Raw genomic sequence first — 23,022 nt, forward strand, 5'->3', positions numbered from 1 at the left:
ATGTAATATAAACTAGATCCTGTTCTACATACTCCGGTACGGTAGGTGCAATGTTGCCAACTTGGCGACTTTGTCGCTAGACTTAGTGACTTTTCAGACCCCCCTGGCAACTTTATTTCTCAAAAGCGACTAGCGACAAATCTGGCGACTTTTTCTGACCATGGGAAGCAATGTTAATGTGTTGAATCCCAAAGCATTTGGCAATAAATTGGTACGGCTGATGCCGGTTTTCTCTACTTGCTTGTCTTATCCAGAGAGGTCTGATGATCACAGCGTTTCCCACACACAGCATAGCCTCCCTCCCTCTGCTGAGAGCAGGGACTGTAGGATAGGGTCCACTTGTAATTGCTACCGGTGTACGCCAAAACTGGCCCGGGTGGGCAGAGTCAGCACTTAAATTAAAACGAGCTACGCCGCGGCGTGCATAACAAGTGCAGCATTATATATTGATATGCAAATTATCGTATAACATTATCAATGTCACTATCAACACTGAAGAAAAGAAAAGTTGATGCCGAAAATCGTCAATTCAACAGCGGCTGGACTGAGAAATATGTGTAAATAAAGAAAAAGAAAAAAATAAAGAAAATAAAATTAAGCACTTGGCCTAATTACTTAAAGAATGCCTATTTATTTTCTTTTTTAATTTATGATTAGGCTACGTTTGCAATGTAGTGCAATAAAAGTTTTGAAAATGTGGTGGCGCGTTGTGTCAAGTGTTCATGCATAATGAAATGAAATGTCCGGCCCCCGGGCCCTTAGCTTTCTGACAATGAGGCTCCCTGAACAATAGTTGAATAGCCCTGGGCTACAAGGACAAAGACAACTGAAATTGCTTGATTTGCATATGAAATGATGCAGCATCTTGTGCTTGTGTAAGAAATTTGTATTTTGCTCTGAGCGACTTTTTATTGCTACTACTTAAAGCTATGAAGTCCTTGTCTGGTTTTACCAACTGATGTTTGTCTGTATGCTATACTGTATATTGTGTGTATTAGGTTATGTTTTCACCCTTGTATGGTTGTCTGTTTGTTAGCTAGATATCTCAAGAGGTATCAAATGGATTAAAAAAAGAATTAAACGGATTTGGATGAAACTTGGTGGACAGATCGCTCTTGATCAGTTGATTAGATTTTGGTGGTGACGCAGATTTGAAATTTTCAGATCTGTGTCACCAGATTTCAGAGATTGTTTTTTTTTATTTTGTGAGAAAATCAAACATGGAAGACAAATGATAAACAAACATAAACCTTTAGGCTGCAGCTTTGACGTTGGAGAATTGTTCAGCGTTGGTGAAGGTTTGAGCTCTACTGAATGCCTTCTAGTCTGTCATGTGCTTTTACTTCAAACACTATCTGCCAAGTAAATTCAGACTTACGGGTCAATAACGTTTGAGTTGAACTGAACTGAATTTAACTGAATTGAACTCAAAATGTTCTTTCATTTCACCAGGGAGCAACGATGGCAACGCATACAGAGCTCATTCTGGGAACTCTGGAGGATTTGGGAGATGAGGAGCTAAAGAGCTTCAAGTGGTTCCTGCAGCAGGCTGACATCCTGGAAGGCTTCCCAGCCATCCCAAAGAGCCGACTGGAGAAGGCAGACAGGCAGGACACAGTGGATCAGATGGTGCAGACCTACAGCGCTCCTGGAGCCCTGGAGATCACAGTGGAGGTTCTGAAGAAGATCAACAGGAACGATCTAGTGCAGCGTTTTTCAAAAACGAGCTCAGGAACCAACAGTAAGTTGTGGGAAGATGAAAATACGCATGTGAAAAAGACAGAACTAATACTGATTCTAACAGTACATGGACAGTTTATATAGAATGAGAATTGTCTCTTTTACTTTTTTTAGATTTCAGGCATTTAGCTGACATCCTTATCCACAGTGGTGGAAAGTAACTAAGTACATTTACTCAAGTACTGTACTTAAGTACAATTTTGAGATACTTGTACTTTACTTGAGTATTTCCATTTGATGCTACTTTATACTTCCACTCCACTACATTTCAGAGGGAAATATTGTACTTTTTACTCCACTACATTTATTTGACAGCTTTAGTTACTTTTCAGATGGAGATTTGACACAATGGATAATATAACAAGCCTTTAAAATACAACACATTGTTAAAGATGAAACCAGTGGTTTCCAACCTTTTTGGCTTTTGATGTCTTACAAAAAGCAGTGTGTAGTCGGGGTCACATTTCAGATGTCTATGAGTTGTTAACAGCTCCACCAAATAGTGATTTTTCCCTCTAAACCTCACATGGTTTCATTTCAATAAATGTTCAAATGATCCAATATTTCAGTAAAAATCAAAGATTAGAGAAAAAGTCCAAAAACTGAAAACACATCTGTGTATCAGAACTATTTGTTTTTTCTTCTTTCCTCTCCCATTAATCATCTATCAGCTATCCCCAGTAGCAGAAATGGCGGACGGTGGAACAACCACAGTGACAGTGGAAACACTACCCTCTATCATAGCACTGAGATAGGGGTTTCTAGTTCAAATTGGGATTGTTTCTTGCTTTGGACAGTAGTAGTTTGGACAGTAGCCAGGCTGCTGGTGGTAGTGTTAGCCATGTTGCTAACGTTTCTGGCTGCTAGCAACATGGCTAACGCTGCCGCTAGCAGCCAGAAAACTAACCAGGAGCTACAAGGAAGCCAGGGCCAGCCAGAAACAAACATCTATGTTTGTTTCTGGAACAAAAGAAACAAACATCTAACTATGTTTGTTTCTGCCTGCTAGCGTTAGCTATCGTAGCTAGCGTTAGCAACGTTAGCCATGTTGCTAACACTAGCTAACGCTAATGCTAGCAGCCAGAAACAAACAAATGATCCATTGTCCGTTTGATAATCTAAACAAAGAACACGTTTTCTTGCAGTGGCCTTTCTAAAATGAGCAGTGGTGAAAGTTACTATATTGTGTTGAGTTGATAAGCAGACAGATGGTTTGTTCTATTGCACAGAGCTAGGCTCTCTGCTGACAAATTCCTGGGAATTTCACTCAGCTGTGATGGGGGAAATTGACGGATCAACTTTTCCAGAATATCAAATCCAGCTCCCGTTCACACATGACCCTGCCACAGAAAATGTCTGGAAGATTTCTGGGTGAAGCTGCATTTGTGAAAGGAACTTGAAATAGGATATCTGAAATCAGGGGGAAATGAATGAGTAATGCCTTCCCTTCCCACAACAGTTACTTTCCAGAAGCCCTTGAGAGAAGCACATAAAGGAGCTCATAACACTGGTGTTTTTTAATGCATTTCTTACCGTCAGTAAATCCTATGAAAATAACAAAATCAGCGATTAATTTGTTTTGCTAACAATTCTCGTCCATGTAGCTGATGCCCAATAAAGCCATGTCCCAGTAGCCATAGAACTCCATTGTATTAAAAAAACTATTAAAAACATGTCAATTCACGCAACTTTTTCCTCAAACACCTTAATAAGCCGACCACAAACACGTTTTTGATCTCAGGAAAGTAGTTCCGTAGCACCGAAAATAGTCCCCGGCGTAATGAAGAATTTGTTCCCATTTGAATTTGATTTGGTAATAACTACAACAGCCTGACTTTTCATGGTAACAGTTAGTGATTTTTAAAATTGAAACATCTTTGTGAGCTGTATTTATCATTTATAGCTTACAATTGGAGCCAATTACTTCCGGTTTGAAGGCTAAAAAGGGAACGTGGGAAGTCGGAAAGTAATGGGAGTAGAGCAAACGCATTGTTGATTTTGTTATTTTCATAGGATTTGTTGACGATAAGAAATGTATTTAAAAACACCAGCCATATCCTTTAACCCACAACCATTCCAGTGGAGTCAGACTAAAGTTGTACTGGGCAGCTCCAAGGTGTGACTATGTAAATGTATGAATATGAAGTTGGGGGTGCATAAAATAGCATGTGTGTTCTTAAAAAACCCTTCCCTGGATAAATAAAGGACTGAACATGGTGTGAATGAAAACAACCCGTAGCTAATTAGCTCCTGCACTTGCAATGAAATACCTGAATCCGAATACCAGATTGTTATCCAGAACAGGACCCTTGACCTATCTGCTCCATTAGGGCTGCATGTTCACAGGGAACCTCTCTTCACAGCATTTGATTGTTGCTGTTGTTGTTGTTCCTGACAGTGACAGACTAACATATTTGTAATTCACAGAGCAGCAAGTGCTTCAACTTTTAGCAAAACAAGCACTGAGCTTGAAACGGGTTTTCAATTATCTCATAGCAAGGAGCTGTTGTTTAATTAACCAGTGCCAGTATTTTCGGTTTTATCAGAGGATGTGGTTTTGTTTCATACAGATTTGCTGGTGCAAATACCAAAGCCTCCACGACTCATCACATGGTACCAACGCATGCTCCAATCTAACGTCCAGGACAGATTCATGTGTGCACAAGAAGGACTGTCAGAGAGGAAGGATAAGAAACATCTGGATGATATATACACAGAAATCTACATCATAGATGGGGGTGATGTACACATCAACAGGCAGCATGAGGTCAGGCAGATTGAGATGCCATCAAGAAAGCCAGCAAGAACAGAGAAACCAATCAAACCCAGTGACATCTTCAAACACTCTTCTGGCAAATACACACCCGTAAGAACAGTGCTGACCAATGGGATTGCAGGAATTGGCAAAACATTCCTTGTGCACAAGTTCATCCTGGACTGGGCTGAAGAGAGAGCCAATCAAGATGTGCATCTCACATTCCCCTTCACCTTCCGCCAGCTGAATTTACTGAAGGGAGAAAGGTTTTCTTTTGCAGAGCTAATTCACAGATGTATCAGAGAAACCATAGACATCGAGGAGGAGGCTCTTAATTGCATCTTCACAACATTACAGAAGTCAGGAAACTCCAACTTTGACAAGAGTAACTTCAAAGTTCTGTTTGTGCTGGACGGTCTGGATGAAAGCCGTCTTCAACTAGACTTCACTGCCAATGAAGAATGCTTTGTTGATGTGACAGAGTCAACCTCAGTGGACGTGCTGCTGACAAACCTCATCAAGGGGAAACTGCTTCCCTCTGCTCGCCTCTGGATAACCACACGACCTACAGCAGCCAATCAGTTTCTTCAAGACTTTGTTGACATAGTGACAGAGGTGAGAGGCTTCACTGACCCACAGAAGGAGGAGTACTTCAGGAAGAAATTCAGAGATGAGGAGCAGGCCAGCAGAATCATCTCCCACATCAAGACTTCACGAAGCCTCCACATCATGTGCCACATCCCAGTCTTCTGTTGGATCACTGCTACACTTTTGAAGCAAATGTTAAGTGAAGATGAGAGAGTAGAAATTCCGCGAACCTTGACTGAGTTGTACACAAAGTTTCTGATGTTTCAGATCAAACAAACGACACTGAAGTATGGCACAGAAAAGGGCATTCGGAGCATCAAGTCACTTGCAAAACTGGCTTTTCACCAGCTGGAGAAAGGCAACCTGATCTTCTATGAGAAGGACCTAAAAAAGAGTGGCATTAACCTCAATGAAGCCTCAGTGTACTCAGGAGTGTTCACACAGATCTTTAAAGAGCAGTGTGAGCTGAACGAGGACAAGGACAATGATAAGGACAAGATGTTCAGCTTCATCCATCTGAGCGTTCAGGAGTTTCTGGCTGCTGTTTATGTAGTAATGTCACTCATTAACAAGAACAAGAACGTGATGGCTGAACCACAACTGAGTATTCAAAGTCTACAAATGTCTTTCAGAAAAACATCTGCAAGGTCATCTGCAGGGGTCCATATGAATGCTGTAGACATGGCCTTACAGAGTCCAAATGGACATCTGGACTTGTTCCTCCGCTTCCTCCTGGGCCTTTCACTGCAAACCAATCAGAGTATCCTACGAGGCCTGCTGAAACAGACAGGAAGTGGCTCACAGACCAATCAGGAAACAGTCCAGTACATCAAGGACAAGATCAGGGAGAATCCCTCTCCAGAAAGAAGCATCAATCTGTTCCACTGTCTGAATGAGCTGAATGACCGTTCTCTAGTGGAGGAGATCCAACAGTACCTGAGATCAGGAAGTCTCTCTACAGTCAAACTCTCCCCTGCTCAGTGGTCGGCTCTGGTCTTTGTGTTACTGTCATCAGAAAAAGAGCTGGACGTGTTTGACCTGAAGAAATACTCTGCTTCAGAAGAGGGTCTTCTGAGGCTGCTGCCAGTGGTCCAAGTCTCACGAACTGCACTGTAAGAACACATTTGATGTAGCTTTAACGTATACATAAAACACATACATACTGTATATAACATATCTGAATATAACCAGAATCATTTACTCTCCAAGTACAATAAATGCACAAGAATTTGTTTTGGTGACATTGGTGGAGGAATAGCATTTATCACCGAATATAATTTACAACTAGCATAGTGGCTTGAGTACATACGGAGACACATGGCACAGGGACCACAGGACCTCATATACAGTGCAAGGGCATCAAGGGAGGGAGACAGCAAACAATAATCATTTACTGAAAATTAGTAAACTACTACTAGTAGAATAATAATAATCACATTATTACACCCATTTTGGAACCCTGTTCCAACACAGAGTGCGGGTTGGAAAGTGAGTCTTGAAAGCAAGGAATCTCAGCAGCTTACCAAGTAATCACTGAGTCATTGGTATTGATCCTATCAACCCCAAAGACATATTATGGTCATTTTATGTTATGAGGCAGTAAAAATGTTACTTGTTCAACCTTTAAAAGTGATCAGCAAAATATTTAAATCAATTGTAAAACCAAGAGGTAACCAATGTAATAATACCAAAGTTGAGGTTGACATGATCTAATTTTTTTGCTCCAGTAAGTCTCCAAACGTCTGTATTTTGTACAAGCTGGAGATGAAAGAGGGACTTTTGACTGAGGCAGGAATAGAGAGTTGCAGTTGTCTACATAAGAAGCAATAAAAGGATGACTTTCCAGATTACTTATTTTGAAAATATTAGTCAATTGAAGTCAATCTTTACCTTGTCAAAGTTCAAATTTTCATCAAAAATTACACCTACGCTTGCTACTGACAGAATGAGTACTTAATTCATGGTGAATCAATTCAATTATATTGGATGGGTCAAAAAGGGCAATTTCTGATTTGGTCTCATTTGGTTATAAATAATTCTACAACATCCAGCACTTATATCCACAAGGCAGTTTATGAGTGTGGCTAGATTGTCAGTATCGCTAGATTTTATTGGCAGATATAAGTGTGTGTCGTCGGCAAAACAGTGAACCTGTATGCTACATTTGCAGATAATGTCCAAGTGGAAGCATGTAAAAGGAGAATAAGATGGGGCCCAAAATTGATCCCTGGGGGACTCCACATGTAATGTCTGCTAAGGATAGGCCAGTTTCCAATTTGATAGATGAAAATAACATTAAACAATTCATATTAAATTATGTAATGTTATTTTCATTTTAAACGATTCTTATTTATTTATTTATTTATTTATGATTATTATTTTTTTTTAAATTGATGACTTTCTTATTCCATTCTGTCTATTCTAATGGTAATTCAGACTGAATCAGTGTGAGCTCTCAGACCAATGCTGTGAAGCTCTGGCCTCAGTTCTCAGCTCCCAGTCCTCCAGTCTGAGAGAGCTGGACCTGAGTAGCAACGCCCTGCAGGATTCAGGAGTGAAGCTGCTCTCTGCTGGACTGGGGAGTCCACACTGTAGACTGGAAACTCTCAGGTTGGTATTCTTCAATTCATTCATTCACACCTGAATGCCTCGCTCAAGGGCAGAGGAGGGGAGAGCATTTCTCATTCACTTTCCTCACCCAGATTTTCCAGGGATTTTAACCTGCAACCTTCTGGTTGCACACCCCGTACCCTCGTAAAACATTGGTGTAATACAATGACCAGGGCTGAAGCATTTCCCCCATCATTTTAAAATTATCATAATTAAAATTATTTTTTTTTTAATTAAGAAATTACACAGTCGATCAGGTGAGAAGGTGTTCGCTAAAGAGCTGGGTCTTAAGCCTTTTCTTAAAGATTGAGAGGAACTCTGCAGATTGAATGGAGTTTCGTAACTCGTTCCACCCCCAAGGAACCACAGAAGAGAAGAGTCTGGCTAGAGACTTAGGTCCTTGTTGTGGTGGCAGCACCAGGCACCGCTCCTTGGCAGAGCGAAGTGGGCAGGAGGGAGCATAGACCTGAATGAGGGAGTTCAGGTAGGTTGGAGCTGTTTTGGTTACTGCTTTGTAGGACTTTGTTGAACTTGATGCGGGCAGCAACTGGGAGCCAGTGGAGGGATATGAACAGTGGAGTGACATGCGCTCTTTTGGGCTGGTTGAAGACCAGATGCGCCACCGCTTTCTGGATCATCTGCAGAGGTTTGAGCGTACATGCCGGGAGCCCTGCCAGTAAGGAGTTGCAGATAATACAAGAGCCTGTGCTAGGAGTTGTGCTGCATGTTCAGACAGGTAGGGTCTAATCTTCCTGATGTTGTCCAGGGCAAATCGGCATGACCGAGCAACAGAAGCCACATGCTCCTTAAAGGTTTGTTGGTCATCAATCATGACACCCAAGTTTCTGGCAGACTTTGTGGGAATGAGCTGAGCTGATTCAAGCTGGATACTGATCTGTTGTTGAATAGAGGGACTGGCTGGGATGACAAGGAGTTCAGTCTTTCCATCCATGCCGAGATATCAGCGAGGCATGCCGATATCCGTGCCAAGACTGTGGGGTCCTCTGGCAGGAACGATAGGAGGAACTGGGTGTCGTCAGCATATAAATGGTATAAGAAGCCATGTGAGCGGATGACTGCCCCAAGTGAGGTGGTGTATATTGAAAAGAGATGGGGTCCAAGCACTGACCCTTGAGGTACCCCTGTGGACAAGCAGTGGGATTTAGACACTTCCCCTCTCCAAGACACTCTAAAGGATCTCCCTGAGAGGTAGGACTCAAACCAGCGGAGAGCAGATCCTGAGAAGCCAAGCTCAGCGAGTGTGGAGAGGAGGATTTGGTGGTTAACCGTGTCAAAGGCAGCCGATAGGTCAAGTAACATTAGAACAGAGGACTGACCGGCAGCTCTAGCTGATCGTAGTGTTTCCACTACAGACAAGACCGCAGTCTCAGTAGAGCAGGGGTATTCAACTAAAATTCAAGGAGGTCCAGTCACTAAAATTTCTTCCCGTCAAAGGTCCGAAGTAGGCTATCATAATGTCTAACTTGTGCTATGATTCAGAGGCCTATGTAGTTGTTGTATGACTTTCTATCAAATAAAATAAACAATGTACATTTCAATATCATTTCAACAACATTTATTGATCAATTTCAAGACCTTTTCCCATGCACACACATTGAACGTGTGGAAAACAAATCAGTAGCTTAAACATAATTAAAAGTATCACAATTATTTTCTAATTTCAAGTAAAAGAAAACAAGACAGTCTTCAGAATAAAATACGAAAATGCCTATTTTTGAAATACTGCAAACAGAACTTTCAAGTCCCTGTTTCCCATGGTACAGCCAAGGGCATCACGTGGTTTATTTTATGAACAAAGTTTTCCGGCTGGGTGATGTTTGGACCTTCCGTCCAATCACAGTGCTTAAAAATGGAAAACTCCACTCAACCGGGATTCTGGGCGACATTAAAGAAACGCACAATCAAATGACAAGCACAGACAGTTTACTCTGAACCGCAGAGCTGACAGGTTGTTGTGAAAATGTGGAGAAAGAAGAAACTAGACATTCTTTCCTATTTTCTCGATGTGAGTGATTAAACAGTGTGTTGAAGTAAATATAACTTGTTTCTATGAAGTAGCACCGTTATGAGGGAAGCTAGGCTGCTGTATTCCTGCTGTTAATTCTGTCCTTTTTCCGACGGATCATTGTGGTCACTCTGTCAATCTTATTCTCATTAAATGATCAGAAATTGGTCGCGGTCCGGACAGAACCGTCACTGGGTCCGGATCTGGCCTGGAGTCCGCCAGTTAGTGATGCCTGCGGTAGAGTGTCCGTGTTTGAAGCCAGACTGGTTAGGATCATACAGGTTGTTCTCAGAAAGGAATTCAGAGACTTCATTAAAGACTGTGCGCTCAAGTATCTTGGAAAGGAAGGTGAGGAGTAAATGTTGAAGTTTGAAGTGTAGGATGCCGACATCTACTGGTTAAAAGCATGTCATTGCAGTTGCAATCTGCAATTGGCTGATCTTAGTTACCTGTGATGTAGGTTACCTGTTTTGTTGGTTTGTCATGGATCAGCAATTGCAACAGCAAGCTTTTAACCAGTAAATGTCAGTCCAACCTGAAAAGTAGTCTGTGTGTTTGATTTCCCTTTAAAGTTATCAATCTATCACTGTAGATAGCAAGGAAAGATGAAGAAAAATAATCTAAGGCATTAACTCATATCACACAGGATTGACGTGTCTTAAACATTTCCCATTAGTATAGTTATATGTATGAAATACAACATATATGTTGTATTTCTTAACTAACTACTTACAGTATTTATTTATTTTTTTAATTGTTTTTTCCCCTTAGACTGAGACAGGGTGAGCTATCAGAGGCATGATGTCACAACCTGGCCTCAGCTCTCAGTATTTTGTTTGTTTCACTAATTCTTCTTCAGGCTGAGTGTCTGTCAGCTGTCAAAGAGAAGCTGTAAAGCTCTGGCCTCAGTTCTCAGCTCCCAGTCCTCTAGTCTGAGAGAGCTGGACCTGAGTAACAACGACCTGCAGGATTCAGGAGTGAAGCTGCTCTCTGCTGGACTGGAGAGTCCACACTGTAGACTGGAAACTCTCAGGTTGGTATTCCTCAACCTCTTCAGCTCATGAACATTTAAACCCTGGTTTACATAAAGGTTAACATCAGTGAATAGATTCCTTACTTGTGTAGGATTTTCTCTGCTCTTATGATTTTCAAACCAGTTGTGGTAACAACCTTTGACTCTACTTTCTATTCCCTATGAACTGTTTTCTGCTTTCTATCAGTATATTTCATTATTTCCCCTCTGTTGTTGAGAGCTAAAATACCAAAAACGACCAAATGAAAGCACAAAGCAGATAATTGGAGTAACTGTTTGGAATGGTGTGTAGGTTGTCAGGCTGTCTGGTCACAGGGGAAGGCTGTGCTTCTCTGGCCTCAGCTCTGAGCTCCAACCCCTCCCATCTGAGAGAGCTGGACCTGAGCTACAATCATCCAGGAGACTCAGGAGTGAAGCTGCTCTCTGCTGGACTGGAACATCTGAAGACACTGAGGTCTCTCTAAGAAATTCCTCCAAATGCATGATGTTGAAGTGTGAAGTGTAGGATGCTGATGTAACCCCTTCTATTTTGGCTTGACCACAGCAGATTGAAGATACCACGCTACAACTTCTCTCAGGTTCATGGTGTTTATTTCTGTTAAATAACACAGAAATCAGTGCAGTTGAGTGGTGGTGAGGACACATTCGGCTCCTACCCCAGTCTGGAATAGTCAGCAGACAAAGGGGGCATTTACAGTCTTTGCACAATGTGATCGTATAGTTTTTTTTATATAAAAAATAATTTAAAAAAAACTCCTGCTACAAAGAAAGCTTATTCATAAATGTACATTGTCTATGTAACATCTGAGTTTACTACATAAACAACCATGAACCCATTTTTATGCCTCTGCGCCGGCGACAGCCGTGGCCGGAGGCATAATGTTTTCGGCTTCCGTCCGTCCGTCCGTCCGTCCGTCCGTCTCATTCTCGTGAACGCAATATCTCAGGAATGCCTTGAGGGAATTTCTTCAAATTTGGCACAAACGTCCACTTGGACTAAAGGATGAACTGATTAGAATTTGGTGGTCAAAGGTCAAGGTCACTGTGACCTCACAAAAGACATTTTTGGCCATAACTCAAGAATTCATACGCTAATTATGACAAAATTTCACACTAATGTCTAATAGGATAAAATTATGAAGTGATGACATTTTATATCCAAAAGCGCAAAAGTCAACTTCACTGTGACATCATAATGTTTTGCTTACCACTGTAGCTGAGAAAATGATCTTGGGTCATTCTACAAAAACGGTGGAAGTGCTGTCACTTACTTTTGCAGACACCAAAATCCTTTAAGTTGACCTAATAATCACATTAATTATATATGTTCAATAAATAAAGACTGTCCTTGCAATGATAAATCAAAGTTTATTGGCGGAGGCATACAACCGCGAGGTGGTTATTTCTAGTTATATATTCATATAGCAGATAACTTTCTATGCAAAGGTTTAAACAGTGCTTATGAAAGCAGAAACACTACTCCTCATATAAGTTATAAACATACCTGTCATACCTGTCATAATAGAGGATATGAAAACACTTCCCTAAAAAAATAAAAGTAGCAAAAATAAATTAATGGATACTAGAATTAATTTTGACATGCATTTCCTACCAATATGGCACTTTACAATACACGCAGCTCACTGGCTGTGTTTGTCATTTGATTGTAATCACCTGTTCATTTATTATATTCACCTGTTATTTTCCTACCAAGATGGCCATGTGGTGATGGAACAGAATACTATGAATAGCAGACTGCCATTGCAATAGCAACGCTTTTAACCAGTAGATGTCAGTCCAACCTGAAAAGTAGTCTGTGTGTTTGGTTTCCCTTTAAAATTATCTATCTATAGAAAGGAAGACATGAAGGTAGATATATTTCCTAAAAAAGTAAAAGATGAAAAAAATAATCTGAGGCATTAACTCGTATTACGCAAGATTAATAGAGGACCCACATGCCTTAAACATTTCCCATTATTATAGTTACATATACAGTATGTTGTATTTCTTAATACTACATTTTTATTTTTTTTTTTTTTTTTTCCCTTAGACTGAGGCAGGGTAAGCTAACAGAGGCATGATGTCACAACCTGGCCTGGTTTTTTGTTTGTCTCACTAATTCTTCTTCAGGCTGAGTGGCTGTAACCTGTCAGAGAGAAGTTGTGAAGCTCTGGCCTCAGTTCTCAGCTCCCAGTCCTCTAGTCTGAGAGAGCTGGACCTGAGTAACAACAACCTGAAGGATTCAGGAGTGAAGCTGCTCTCTGCTGGACTGGAACATCTGAAGACACTGAGGTCTCTCCAACAAATTCCTCCAAATGCATGTTGAAGTGTGAAGTGTAGGATTCTGACATCTACTGGTTAAAAACATGCTATTGTAGTTGCAATCTGCTATTGGCTGATCTTAGTCACCTATGACGTAGGTTACCTGTTTTGTCATAGCTTGTCATGAATCAGCCAGTAGCAACCAAGATCAGCCAATAGCAGACTGCAATTGCAAGCTTTTAACCAGTAGATGTCAGTCCAACCTGAAAAGTAGTCTTTGTGTTTCCCTTTAAAGTTATCTATCCATAACTATAGATAGAAAGGAAGACATGAAGGTAGATATATTTCCCAAAAAAGTTAAAGATGAAGAAAAATAATCTGAGGTATTAACTTGTATTACACAAGATTAATAGAGGACCCACATGCCTTAAACATTTCCCATTATGTTACATATATGTTGTATTTTTTAATACTACTTAATTATTATTTTTATTTATTGTTTTTTCCCCTTAGACTGAGGCAGGGTGAGCTAACAGAGGCATGATGTCACAACCTGGCCTCAGCTCTCAGTTTTTTTTGTGTCTCACTAATTCTTCTTCAGGCTGAGTGTCTGTAAACTGTCAGAGAGAAGCTGTGAAGCTCTGGCCTCAGTTCTCAGCTCCCAGTCCTCTAGTCTGAGAGAGCTGGACCTGAGTAACAATGACCTGCAGGATTCAGGAGTGAAGCTGCTCTCTGCTGGACTGGGGAGTCCACACTGTAGACTGGAGACTCTCAGGTCAGTATTCCTCAACCTCTTCAACACATGACCATGTAAACCCTGGTTTACATAAAGGTTAACATCAGTGAATAGATTCCTCACCTGTGTAGGATTTTCTCGGCTCATGGTTTTCAAACCAGTTATGGTAATAACCTTTGACTCTACTTTCTATTCACTATGAACTGTTTTCTGCTTTCTATTAGTATATTTTATTATTTCTCCTCCTTGCTGTCTCTGTTGCTGAGAGCTAAAATATCAAAAACTGATTTCTGAGAGTATGCGGCAAAAAGATACAAGCACTGCTAAACAGCCCAAATGAAAGTGTGTGTGTGTGTGTGTGTGTGTGTGCGCACAGGCTGTCAGGCTGTCTGGTCACAGGGGAAGGCTGTGCTTCTCTGGCCTCAGCTCTGAGCTCCAACCCCTCCCATCTGAGAGAGCTGGACCTGAGCTACAATCATCCAGGAGCCTCAGGAGTGAAGCTGCTCTCTGCTGGACTGGAACATCTGAAGACACTGAGGTCTCTCCAACGAATTCCTGCAAAACAAGATATATGCCGCCATTTACCTTTCCTTTCAGGGCTCAGTTATGACTCACATTGAATGGAAATCATTCAGAGGGAAGGTTATTAAATGTCAATGTTTCCATCATCAAAGAGAATATGCTGATCTGACTTGTTTATTGTTTATTCCCCCAGTGTGGACCATGATGGGGTGCAGATGTTGAAACCTGGTCTGAGGAAGTGTAAGTGTGTATTTAGTTTGATTCATGAAAAGAAAGCAACACACATTCAACTAGATAGAAAGTCAATTTACATAGCAGTATGTGACATCCATTCATTCAAATCCTACTGTAAATGTTACCGGCACAGAATGAATCACAAGGTTTGATCCGGGGCAACACATTTATTGTGTAAATTCTGTAGAAACATAAAATTACAGATCTGGTCAAGAGTGCACTGCTCCATGTACCCTGGCATCAGCTCTAACTAAAGTTCTGAAAACTTTGATGCCCTGATGCCCCAATATACAGCAAGTGCCCTCTGCTGACTATTCGAGGTAGTGCAGGCTCAGACTACTTTCTACATTCCAAGGCCTCCAGAAGGTTTTAGGCTCACTAACCTGAGTCTCTATTACCTTGCAGTGTCTGTTGACTAAGGAAGGCTGACCTAAGGTCTCATAAACTCAGCACAACTGGTTTCTGTGTCTGTCTCTGTGGGTACTGTCTTACCAGCTGTGGCACGTCTGTGTCAGCTTCAGAAGTGTGTGCCTCATTACTTTCAGAGCTCAGTTCAGGTCTCTGAGACTGTAATGGCAAATCCTCTTTGCACTGTAGTGGCACATCTTCTTCGCTTTGTAGTGGCACATCCTCTTCACTTTGTAGTAGCACATCCTCTTATCTCTGTAGTGGCACATCCTCTTCGCTCTGTAGTGGCACATCCTCTTCGCTTTGTAGTGGCACAGCCTCTTCTTTCTGTAGTGGCATATCCTCTTGTATTTGAAGATGTTACTGTGCATCGTCTGACACACTGACATTGAGGACTTTGACAGGGCTAGAAGGACTTTGCATGTGGGTTCAGTGTTAATTGTCTCAGCTGGTTTCTGCTGTCAGCACTCTGATGCCACTAGTAGGTGTCCTTATACCGCTCATCGGAATCTCTGTCTTGATCATGTTGTTTTGACTGTTCACTCTTTGAGGAGCCCCTGATGTCTTTGTTTGTCGGAGGAGTCAGGTCAACAGGTCTGGTCTTTGGTTTAGGGGTCATGTCTGCAGGCAGCTTGAGAGGTAAGTGATCACATGGCAGCAAGAGGTTTCTTTGGACCACTCTGTCCCTCCCTCTGCCATTGTCCGGACTAACTGGGCTGTTGTCACCTTTCCTCTCCTTCACTCTGTAAACCTGGACCTCCCAGTATGACTGGATCTTTCCAGACCCTCCTCTTGGAGTGAGATTGCAGATGAGGACCCAGTCGCCTGGTTGTTTCTTGTGGTGTACACCTGCGCAAATTGAGTAAAATGGTCCATAACCACTAATATGTACACGTATCCCTGCTTGCACGTCCCCAAAGAAAGTCTATAGAGACCGTTTCAAATGGATAGGTGGTGTGGATCGGTGTCAAAGGTGCTCCAGTTTGTTTGCTGGGTTTTCTTCAGGCTTTCACACACAGTAGTGATGAAGTGCTCTACATGCTTATGCATTTGTGGCCAGTAGAACCTGTCCTGTATGAGTGTTCTTTCCACCCCAACGTCTTGATGCAGTTCTTTGAAAAGGTTCTGCAACGCAGAATTCCGTCTTCGTCCATGTGGATTTTCAACCACTGTTTCAACAGCATGGTCACAAGAGGGTGCTCTGCTTTCAGCTTTGTTCTGCTTGGTTGCATGTCCTGTTTCTTGTACCACTGGACCCTTGCAAGTACATTATCTTCTACCTGGGCTTTGTGGATTTGTGCCGGAGTGAAGGGCTGGCTGAGGTTATGACTACCATGGTCTTTCACCAGGTCCAAAGCATTGATGTGGACCACTCCAGTTCCTTGACACGGGCTTCTTCTTTCCACAGTCACACCTTCCATTGATGCGCTTATGACCTCCTGACACACCTCCTCAGTACAGTTCTGCATGTAGCTCTCAATATCCATGGGCATCTGAGAAAGCCCATCTGCATCCGAGTTGCTGATAGCGGATGGTAAAGGTGTAGTCAGCCAACTCTGCCACCCATCTGTGTCCCATGGCGTTGAGTTTAACGGTGGTGAGCACGTACGTCAATGGGTTGTTATCTGTGTACACCGTGAATGATAGAATATGGTACAAGTGGTCACGGAAGCCTTCGCAGATAGCCCACTTTAATGCAAAAAACTCCAACTGGCCAGAATTAAGGATGTAGTTCTTCTCTGATTGACTCCCCCTTGCACCTTCCTGTCATCATGAGCTTTCCCCTGAGCTGCCTCCTTGCCAGCTGCCCTGGCCACAATCTTGTATGCATCCTCCATCCTATTTTTCCAGTGAGCCACTGTCATGGTTGTGACTTTTTGCCTTGTCTAGGTTTTGTATTTCTTTGTATTATTTTTCCCTGTCTAGTTCTTTTAGTTCTACGTCTACCATGTTTCCTGTCTGCCCCAGCTGTGTCTCATTTGTAATCACCCCCCATGTGTATATTAGTCTTGTTCCCCGTCAGTCTTTGTCGGATCATTGTTCTGTTACTTGTGTCAGTTTGTGTAGAGCTCTCGTTTTTGGTTTCCTGTGCCACCTACTATCTGTTCAGTAAACACCCAGTCTTGGGGTTTTGATCACCACCTGCCTCGCTGTCCTGCATTTGGGTCCTCACCACACCTCCCCGTGACAGCCACATAGTCCTGGTAGCTTTCATGGGGCATGTCTGTCTTCAGGGTGAACAGCAGATCAATTGGCAGACAAGGCGATCACCCAAAGAGAAGATAATAAGGTGAGAACACAGTTGACTCAGAATGCGGGAGCCATAAGCTATCACCTTGTTGATGCTGATACAGCACAGCGCCCAATCCCTCTTGAGAGAGCGTCGCTGTGTAACACAAGTGGCTAGGCGAAATCAGGGTAATCCAGAACCGGAGGCTTTGTGAGTGTGTCGATCAGCTGGTTCAGCACCTCTTGGTGAGAGCTAGTCCACTGTATGGGAGTATGTGATGGTAGGTGCCCCTTCTTTGTCTTTTGTGTTTTCTTGCATCTTTCAGTGTATGTTTTTGGTGTGCAGGCATCTCTATTTGGGATGGCCAGTGGTGGTCTAAACTCACAGGATGGTCCCATACTTGTGGCCGTCTGTCATCTTTATGACAGGGTGGTGTAGTAGGCTTTGGCTAACTACTTAGTGGCATGACAGGTGATGGCTCATTTACTTCGGATTGGACAGCTGCTGAGTACACAGTCTTCACCAACTCAAGGTGGCCCACGATTCTGTGCTGATCAAGGTAGATGTTATGGTCTGTGGTGTTCGCCATAGGGATGGGCACATACATCACCTTCCTTTCAGGGATACACACCAGCACTTCATTGAGGACAAGACCTTCTGGTAGGGGGTTGAGCATGTCTGGCTTCAAGAGCATGTCTTGGCCTCTGAAGTGTGAGCCCACGTGTGCCTGGATATGTAAATATATTCACTTACTTGGCTGGTAAGAGCACAGTTTTCCATCCTGTACGGACAACACGGGTCTCCTGGTCCATGTTTTGCATCAGTCTGCGCTGTTCTGTTCTGACAAAGACTTTGCTCATTTTATGTCAGTTGCTTTCTCCATCCTTTGTTTTTACCCTCAGGACTGTTTATGACCGCCTCAATGACTTTGTAGCCTAGTATAGGGTCACTGGCAATGGCTGGATCGCTTGACACTAGCATTGGCACACATAGCTCAGTTGTCATCTGGGGATCACTGTCTAACCTGAAGTTGACCTCAGTCCAGCCAATATAAGGTATGGGTGTGTCGTTAGTGGGCAGAACTGTCAAGCTTTCCTCTTCCAGGATCTCCTCAATGGGCCTGATAATTGTATGAGGGAGGTGCTTTCATTGCCTCCCGCTGAAGGTTTCATGTCCCACAATGACAAGTGAAGAGTCAGGTAGCAAGTTAACTAGTTTAGGCTATCAAGTTTACTCGCTTGCTTCATCGATTCTGCCATTACAAAAAAAAAAAATGCAGGTATGGGAGGGGATAAGCACCGCGAGGAGCCTCACGATGGACCAGGTTTTGACAACGAGCGTTAGAAAAAGGTGGAAACAGCAACACAGCTGGCCCGTGTGTGTGTGGATATTGGTTTATATCATTCTGTCTCAATGAAATCTCCACATAGCACACGTTAGTTTCAGGATTGGTTATAAGGACTGAAATCGCTTAGTGCAGGTTTAGTAAACTATTAGATCAGAAACAGCTGCTTTATTGTGTCTTGTTTTCCCCATCAGATGCCTGTGAACTCACACTGGACCCAAACACAGCACACAGAAAGCTCTCTCTGTCTGAAGACAACAGAACGGTGACAGAGGTGACAGAGGAGCAGCCATATCCTAATCACCCAGAGAGATTTGACTACTGGAAACAGCTGCTGTGTAGAAATGATCTGACTGAGCGCTGTTACTGGGAGGTCGAGAGGAAAGGATGGGTTTATATAGGAGTGACTTACAGAGGAATCAGAAGGAGAGGAGAGGACGCTGACTGCAGGCTAGAAAGGAGTGAAAAGTCCTGGAGTCTGATTTGCACTTGCTATGGTTATTCTGCCTTTCACAATAACACAACAATCATACGTATCCCTCCCTCCTCTGACTCTGACAGAGTCGCAGTGTATCTGGACTGGTCTGCTGGCACTCTGTCCTTCTACAGAGTTTCCTCTGACACACTGATCCACCTCCACACCTTCCACTCAACATTCACGGAACCCCTCTACCCTGGGTTTGGGTTTGGGTTTGAGATTGGCTCCTCAGTGTCACTGTGTCAGATATAAGAGGTTCAGTCTGAAGTTCACTCTGCACAGGATCACACGCACACACACACACACACACACACACACACAAATACAACATGAAACAAGTAAAAGAACATGTAGGGGAGAGCAGGGCATGTTGTCACACTTTTTACTCATTAGTGTATTTTTCAGTAGTGCCTTACTACTGAGATACGATATGTATTTCTCTAGCTAGATTAAGGCCTTCTCTGAAAAATGGCATTTTTACATTTTGAATAATTAACTGGAAGAAAAAAATATTACTGTTGAAATACCACTTGACAACTTGTGACGACTTACCCCATGTCAGGGCATGCTGTGTTTGTGTACACAATACAACATACTGCATCTCAGAAATTGACACCCACCACACACCAGGTAAAATAACCCGTCCCTCACCCATCCTGGGACACACAGACAAACATACATTCTAATACAATTTCTAACAGTATGATATACACATTTAATTTGATGTTTTATTATGTAAAATGGCTTCTTAGTCACTTAAAGAAAACAGTAATAATAGTAATCTTCCTCTGTGACTGTATGTGAGTCTAATCCAGCACAGAGGCCACTTGCTACACCAGCCAAAGGTTTGTGGTTGCAGTATTTATTCAGAAAAGAATGAATGTAAAGCTATTTCTAAAAAAAAAAAAAAAAAAGGATTTGAATAGTTATGACAACATGCCCCAAAATCACTGTGACAGCATGCCCCACCTAGGCATTCCTGACAAAGCTCCCCTCTCTGAGCACAGAGCTTCACCAAAACACTTCAATTTATTATCAGGTTATAGCTGACCTTTGCTTTTATGTGTCACCATGTATAATTATTTTGATTCCTTTATAAGAAGAAAAATGAGAAGAAAAACACTAAGATTTTCATTATTTACTTTCAGGTATACAAATTGATTTTATGTTAGAGTGTTTTGACTTGGACTGTTGTATTCAACATAGGTAATCTCTTATTAAGAAAGTAAACTTTTTTGTAATTGGACTTTTGGCTCTAAAATATTTAGTTTCAGAAATAAAGTCACTGAGGCAGCTTACCCACGTGATGACTTACCCCGCTCTCCCTGACATTTTATTTGGAAAGGAAATAAATGAATATTTAACTTTTTGATTAGTTTTAGATTACATTTAAATAACATTTGATAAATTTAGTCTAAAATGACATTGTATGTGTTCTGTGTGTATCATATTTGACCCACACCCTTATTTTGCTTCAGTTTTAGCTTGTGAATTTCTTTTGTTTGTGTGTGTGTGTGTGTGTGTGTTAACTGGGTAAAACACCGATACAGTGTTCATTGTTGTTGATGCATGAGAAAAATATGTTGGCTAATGGGTGTATTGTGCTCAGATAGCAGATAGCCTCCAGTAATGGAAATAAGTAAAATTCCCTGTAAACAGGCAGAAAACCCATTTGGTACACTTTGGCCACTTTGGATATCCAAATAGCTAATAGCTGCACTAATTCTCTGTTATATTGTTGTACTTTATTGTATTTTCATCAAATTTACAGTTGTAGTCAAGGAGCAGGAAAACAGATTCAGTTGCATCATTATCCATGGGATCTTGGTCATAATAGTGATATTGCCTTGATATTGCTGTGTGATGAAGTTGTCAAAATAAATGTTTAATTCTTCATTCATAAATGGGTTGTGAAGTCCTCAGTCTTTAAACTTTGATTGGTTAGTTTTCTTCTTTTCTCCTAATAGGAACAGCTTGCTAGCATTTAGCATTGAAATCACTGGGTACCACTAGCTGCAAGCTACCGTGTTAGCTTAGATCCTGTAATACCAATTGATTTCAATGAGGAAAGTGAAAAATAGAGTGTTTGGTTATTGGCCAATGCCTGGTAAAAAATAATGAAACAGTAAAAACTCTGTAGTCTAAACCAGGGCAACCATGAATCATGAAGGGCCAAGCAGGTTTTTCATTCCAACCAAACACTACAGCAGCTGATTTCATTGATTAGTTCCTCCTCTAGAAATATATATTTTATTCATAAAATAACCAATTCAGTCAGTATGCTATTTTACGAAAAATATTTACAATATAAATCCCAACTTTTGCAATACCCAACATACCAAGCTGAAATGATGGCAGCAAATAACTATACAGCTGTTTAGTTCTAGAGAAGAACACGATACAATATTACACCCACCTCAGCCAGAACATTCAATCACTTTTAACACACGTGTTCTGAGTCAATACTGAAGTCAGAGTGTTGTCATGCTGCCATTTCCCCACCAACAGACTGTAAACTGTTGACTGTTGACGTCTGCAGAGTAAAGATGCAATTTGTTGAATTTATCTTTTACTGCATATATGTATGTATTAGGTGTGTAGGTAGCCTGTAGTACTATGGCAATGTGGGAGAAAGAAGATTTCCCCCTTTAACCTTTGTCTACACTGTCTGGTTTTTCCTGGATTCCAGCCAGCATTACTGCGTGTGTGTACTACTACTACTATTTTGAAAACCCACTTACCTGTATTACCAGTAATTGGAGAGATTTTATTTTATTTCCTCTATTTGGTATAGTTGCCTTAAAATATGAGTACTTAACTGTAACCTGTATCCATACCTTGAGGAGTTCATGTTTACCTGTGAACCAAAATAAGATGGTACATATCTAACACTTAGTAAATCTCATTTATTGTACCTGGAGATATTATTTTGTTTTATAATATTTTATTTACACTGATATTTACTTTTATGAATCAGAGTTTTACTTTTCATGGCGTTGGTCATCTCCCCCAGCCTGGGAGCCCACGTCGAACAGGTTCTGTAAGTGGGACACCATGGACTCCAGAGTGTATCTGGTGGGGCTTCTGAGCATCTACCAAGCCAAAGGAACACCACAGAAAAAAACACTGTACAATCCCTTACAATGTCTGTGTTTGATAATGGAGACTTTTTTTTCTTGTGTTTTATTACAAGAAATAGATTTTGAACTCATCATTGTGACTGCTGCTGCTACTACTACTGCTACCACCACCAATACAATACTAGGCCTACTACTACCACCATTATTACTACTACTACTATTACTCCATTAAGGACTGCTCAGGAATAATTTGTAAAAATTGTAAGTTGTGTGTTTTTTTTTTTTTTTAAAGATAATTAGCTGAAGGCATTTCCTTGAAGGAAAATACCCCCCTCAGATACTCTTATACCATTATTTTCCATCAATCTGTGATGTTCAATGCATTTAAGGAGTTATTTTGTGATGAAGCTACAATTCCCAGCATGCCTTTCGACAACCCCCACAGAAGGTGCGTTACCCTTTTCCACTTAGCTGTGGGTTGTACAGTATGTGATCTAGCTTGAAAGCTAGCTTGATATTAGATATGGATATCGGCTTTTTGTTATTCCTCTTCCAGTAGTCACAAATACATTAATCAATATGGTTTTATTTGTTTACTTTGCAAGTTACTAAAGGTGTAAAATCCCTTATCCCTTATCGTGTTTTATTGTAATTGTTGTTATTATTATTATTAATAATAATAATAATAATAATAATACATTTATTTTAATGTAAAGCACTTTGTAACTTTGTTTAGAAAAGTGCTATATGTTTTTCTCACTATGCATGCTTCCATTAGGTGATATTATCAGAGAGCATAATGTCAATTTCCATAGCTATGCTGATGATACACAACTATACATTTCTGTAGAGCCAAATAATGCAGATGCCTTTAGCTCCCTCACTACTTGTCTATTTGCTATCAATGATTGGATGAACACAAATTTCTTAAAACTAGAATGAAAACTGAATGAAGATAAGACTTTTGGTCGGCCC

General features: G+C 41.3%; 1 protein-coding gene across 1 annotated transcript; it reads left to right on the forward strand.

Moving 5' to 3' along the window:
- The first annotated feature begins 1,461 nt into the window (after positions 1-1,461).
- Positions 1,462-20,791, forward strand: LOC139664636 (NACHT, LRR and PYD domains-containing protein 12-like). The gene is made up of 10 exons (XM_071543542.1): positions 1,462-1,741; positions 4,311-6,195; positions 7,520-7,693; positions 10,579-10,752; positions 11,045-11,206; positions 12,883-13,044; positions 13,616-13,789; positions 14,127-14,288; positions 14,466-14,512; positions 18,684-20,791. Exons 1-10 carry the CDS (start codon positions 1,462-1,464, stop codon positions 19,217-19,219), a joined length of 3,756 nt encoding a protein of 1,251 aa, XP_071399643.1. The 3' UTR covers positions 19,220-20,791.
- Positions 20,792-23,022: the final 2,231 nt, after the last annotated feature.

Source organism: Centroberyx affinis, unplaced genomic scaffold (genome assembly GCF_046629955.1).
Source record: "Centroberyx affinis isolate AG114_WGS23_722 - 3 ecotype Tasmania unplaced genomic scaffold, CSIRO-AGI_Caff_v1 ptg004342l_1, whole genome shotgun sequence".
In the NCBI taxonomy this organism is placed as follows: domain Eukaryota; kingdom Metazoa; phylum Chordata; class Actinopteri; order Beryciformes; family Berycidae; genus Centroberyx; species Centroberyx affinis.